The 4,740-nt window shown below is 33.0% G+C and overlaps 1 protein-coding gene across 1 annotated transcript; it reads right to left on the reverse strand.

The window, feature by feature from the left end:
• Positions 1-496: 496 nt before the first annotated feature.
• LOC123639699 (olfactory receptor 9K2-like) lies at positions 497-1,438 on the reverse strand. The gene has a single exon (XM_045553757.1). The coding sequence runs from the start codon at positions 1,436-1,438 to the stop codon at positions 497-499; it is 942 nt and encodes a 313-aa protein (XP_045409713.1).
• Between the last annotated feature and the right edge of the window lie 3,302 nt (positions 1,439-4,740).

Below are 4,740 nucleotides of genomic sequence, written 5' to 3' on the forward strand. Positions count from 1 at the left end.
TTTTTTCATCATATACATTTGCCATCACATCTTTGGCCTGTCATCAAAAATGAAACACAACACTAGCGTTTATACCAAGTATCAGTTGCCTACAAACCAGTTGGGACATACAGTTTCCAAGTTAATCATTACGTAAAGTACTTTCTCTATCTAAATTTTACTTAGGCATACAGGAAAGAGAAACAATAAAATCCTATACTGCTCCATCCACCTAACATATTACTGCCTGAAGAGGAAGAAAGAAAGGGACAAATACATAACTGTTTGTAGAAACACAGCAAATTTTCATCAGTGTCCAGAACTTTCAAATTTAACATTGCCTTGAGAAAAAAAGTGAGTAATTTATTTGGAGCATACTTTATAGGAAAGTACTTGTGCTGTGGAATAGAAGAGTTAAGGGATTTTCTTTTTTAAAAAATGAACTTTAAAGACCTAAGTGTAGATCAGGCAGGCAAAATTAATTGACGCTAGAAAGAGTAAGCAAGTAGAAACAGATTTAGAGAAAAACTTTTTTCTTCCATAAGACTTTTTTCATGGCATCTTTAACATCCTTATTTCTTAGAGAGTAGATTAAAGGATTCAACATAGGTGTGAACAAAATGTAACATATGGAAGCCACTTTACGAAGTTCAGGATTATTTGGAGGTGTGAGATACACAAAGGAGACAGTCCCATAGAGCAAACTTACAACCCCCAGGTGGGAGCTGCAGGTGGAAAAGGCTTTCTTCCTTCCTTCACTGGAGCGGATCTTTAAAACTGTGGACACAATGTACATGTAAGATACTACAATAACAACTATTGTGGGCAAAATAATGAGGACAGCCAAACTAAGTGACACCATCTTATTGATAAAGATATTAGAACAGGAGATCTTTTCAATTGGGTTTGAATCACAGTAGAAGTGATCAATGACTCGGGAGGCACAGAAAGACATGGAGAATGTTACACTGATTTGAAGGATGGAACTGACCCAACCACAGAGGTAGGAACCAGCCACTAACTGGATACAGACACTTCTTGACATACGGACAGAGTAGAGGAGCGGGTTACAGATGGCAATGAAGCGGTCATAGGCCATGGCTGCCAGAACAAAGGCCTCTGTTACCATGAAAAGTGCATAAAGGAACAGCTGAGCCACACAACCTGCAAAGGATATGGTCTTTTTCTGAGATAGTATGTTGACCATGGCTTTGGGTACAATAACAGTGGAGTAGGAGAGATCAATGACGGAGAGATTGCCTAGGAAGAAATACATTGGTGTGTTCAGCTGGGGATCAGTCACAATGATGCCAATCATGCTAAGGTTCCCCAGAAGGAGCATCCCATAAATAATCAGGAATAGCAGGAAGAGGAGACTGTGAAGCTCTGGACGGACCCTGATGCCTACAAGAATGAAGTCAGTCACATCTGAATGGTTGCCTCCTCCCTTGTCACCCATGGCAAATTTCTGCTTCAAGGTATAAGAGAAAGTCAATACATAAACTTTCCACTCCTTCTCTATTATCACAAATAACACTTAATATTAAAGATGACTTTATAGTCGACATATGCCTTCATATCCATTATCTCATTAAGTTTACACACATTAAAAAAGAAAAGATGAGAGATACTTTGACTTGCCTAAGGGAACACAAGTGGCTAGCAGTGGAATTTGGACTCAAGGTGCAGTGTTTTGTATCCAAACTAGTATTAATTTCAACACAATGTAGTTCGATACTTCTTTATATCTCTCTGCCTTATCTTATAAGATGGTTTATGAGATGCCATTTGTGATTGAGATGGTAATTTCAAAATACTGCCTGTTAAATTCCTAATACTAAGGAAAAGACTCCTCCTTTGATTTTAATTTATTATTTAATATTCATTTTCCCTTTAATGATCCTTTGCTTCAATACAGTAATAAAAAATAAATAAATAATGGAATAGAAAGCTAAAAGTACATTCCAAGGTAACATGAACCTTCTACCCAAAAAGCTCTTACAACTACAAATAAATTACCAGAGTTAATTGTCTTACTTAGAGATCTTTTAAAATGCAATGAATCTTCAGCTCCTGGAACTAGTCTAATTTTATTTAAGTGCAAAAGTAAAATGCGAGTGATGACTTTATATTTTTTATTCTGTGAAGTTCATTGACCTTACTTTTTTTTATATAAATCTGTCAAGAAATCCATGTCATCTCAAACTTTTCTGAATTTGAGAAAAAATTAAAAGTTTTAAAGTAAGGAAAGAGTCAAAAATGTTGATTGAGTAAAAGATATATTAGATTAGATAGCAAACTCTATTGAACTCAACCTGATGGTAAAAGCTCAGCAATTTTAAGAATAAGTAAGTATTAATTTCTTAAAAACGTGGAAATTAACCTATTTGGATTTGGATGACCTGTTAAGCAATCAAAACAATTTTAGGGGTTACTTTGAAATATTTCTGGGTTTTTAATTTTTATATGAAACAACACACTCATTATAAATGAAGTTGTCTAGTAATGAAGGGTGACCCTCCCACATCTTTTCTTCTTTGGTGACATTTAAACCAAATGTCATTAATTCTTCTAAGAAGTGGTATGGAAATTAAAAACCAGAAAATGTCTTTGCCAAAATTGAAATAAGTGGTACACTAGCAATCAAAATTAGGGAGTATTCAGAGTTTCTCTTTGACTCTCCAGCCTCCCTCAATTGTAAGAAGTTTACTTTTTTTGTTTTCCTATGTTCTACAAAAGTCCCTCAAATTGCAAAGCTCTCATGACCTTCTTTGCATCTCTCATGTGTTACCTCTCAACAACTTTCTCCAACAAGGATATGGCATCAACTCATATAAATTCCAATCAACAAAAAAAAAAATGACTAAACATAATAATATTACTATTTCAGTTTCCATCCTTACCCTAACTGCTCTATGATATATTTGAAATCCATTCAAATAAATTTATGCTAATTTGGTTTTATTGGGAGAGATGAATTAGGTTTATTGGCAGGTTAACATACGTAAGGACAATTAAATTTTATTCTAAAACTAACAGAATTAATCTTTTAAGGCATAAAGCTGAATAGAACAGTTTCAAGTGTCAGCCATCATTTGTTGGTTTGGAATGGGAAAAGGTCTGTTATAAGAAGAGAATAGGAAGAACTTTTAAGACAGGCTAGAATAATTTCACATATCTCTTCCTTCTGCAATGCATCACAAGTCTGTGACTTAATTAGTTGAAGTGTGGTGATCATTTCATAATGTATATGTATAGTAAAACATCAAGTTTTACACCTTGAGTATATACAATTTTCATGTGTCAATGATATCTCAATAAAGCTGTTTAAAAAGTCAGGCTTTACAGGCCTTGTCATTTTATCTTGTTTAAAAAGAAAAAAGGAGGAGAACGAGGAGGATAAGGAGGGAGAAAATGAGAATAAGGAGAAGAAAAAGTCTCAAGTTCTTATACCAAACAAATGCTACTTTTTTGAGCCTATATCAATGAAAGCAGCATATTAATTTTTCAAGGATAATCCATTTTCATCTGTCTAATCATCCATTAATGTGTTGAGTCAATATTTTTAAGCATCTATTCTGTGTCAAGTATAGTGTTTGGCACTAAAAATGAAGATAAAAAAGAATTAAATGTAACATTGACTTATAATATGATATGATACATGATGTGAAATGTCTATTACAACATAGTTACTACCTTTAATTCATTTCTAAATGACCAACAAACAAAAACACTCACTACTAGCTTTTTAAAGAACACATTTGTAAAAATGCCAAACTGGAAGTAATAAAACTTTTAGCTGAGAAGTTCTATGAGCACAGTAACTTTAGGATAGGCAAACTTTTGAGAGCAATACTGACTTTAAATAATCCACACTATATTCTGACCATATTGTGTCATGATTTTGGGTTCAGAAAGTGCTGTTAATGTATCATTGAGGATAAGCTGATGTATCTAACCTAGAGTAATGAAATATAGTACAGTAATATTATTTCTTTCATGCAAAATTATAGAACATAAACTACAAAAAGGTCTATCTGCACAATGAAGAATTTTAAATGAAGAGCCAATTTAGGTTTGAAAAACTTGAAATAGAGACAATGGAGAATTATAATGATTGTGACGTTTTCTAAGCAGTGAAACAATAAAGATTGAGATTATAGAATATACATCACCAGGACTATATTGTAAGCATCAATTGTCATATTCTTAGTCTGATTTAGCCATGATTTTGTTTAAGAAATGAAATATGAGTTACTGAGGTATATTCTCACCTTGATAGTCTTTAATTTATGACATAGCACATTTTAAAATGCAAGAAAAACATATTTAAGCAGATTGAAAATGTTCTTGGCTGTCTTACTGTATGACTAAACTAGATATGATTGTTTTATAATTATTCTTACCTGAATTTATACTTCTTTTCTGTCTTGTGAAGTTTTTCACATGAAACTAGAGTTCCAAATTATTTATTTCATTCTAGAAAAGAAAATATATTTGAAAAATAAAAACTATCAATGAGGATGTCAAAACGAAACATCTCAAATAATGTTTAGTCCCCAATAAAATAACAACCCTCGTAGACATGGCATGACCATGTTCTTAGTGGCTTTGCCTAGTTTCATAATTTCCCATTACCTATTATTAAAGTTTACTCTTTCTTTAATATAATTTTGTTTGGGAACCTGTTGTAGTTGTCTTTCTGAATACAGGGTGAAGATGATGGACTAGGAATCTCTTTAGCTTTCTTGGAGAAGTATG

Source organism: Lemur catta, chromosome 6 (assembly GCF_020740605.2).
Source record: "Lemur catta isolate mLemCat1 chromosome 6, mLemCat1.pri, whole genome shotgun sequence".
In the NCBI taxonomy this organism is placed as follows: domain Eukaryota; kingdom Metazoa; phylum Chordata; class Mammalia; order Primates; family Lemuridae; genus Lemur; species Lemur catta.

Coding starts and splice junctions, on each gene's coding strand:
- LOC123639699 (XM_045553757.1), bottom strand. CDS start 1,438: ATGGGTGACAAGGGAGGAGGCAACCATTCAGATGTGACTGACTTCATT.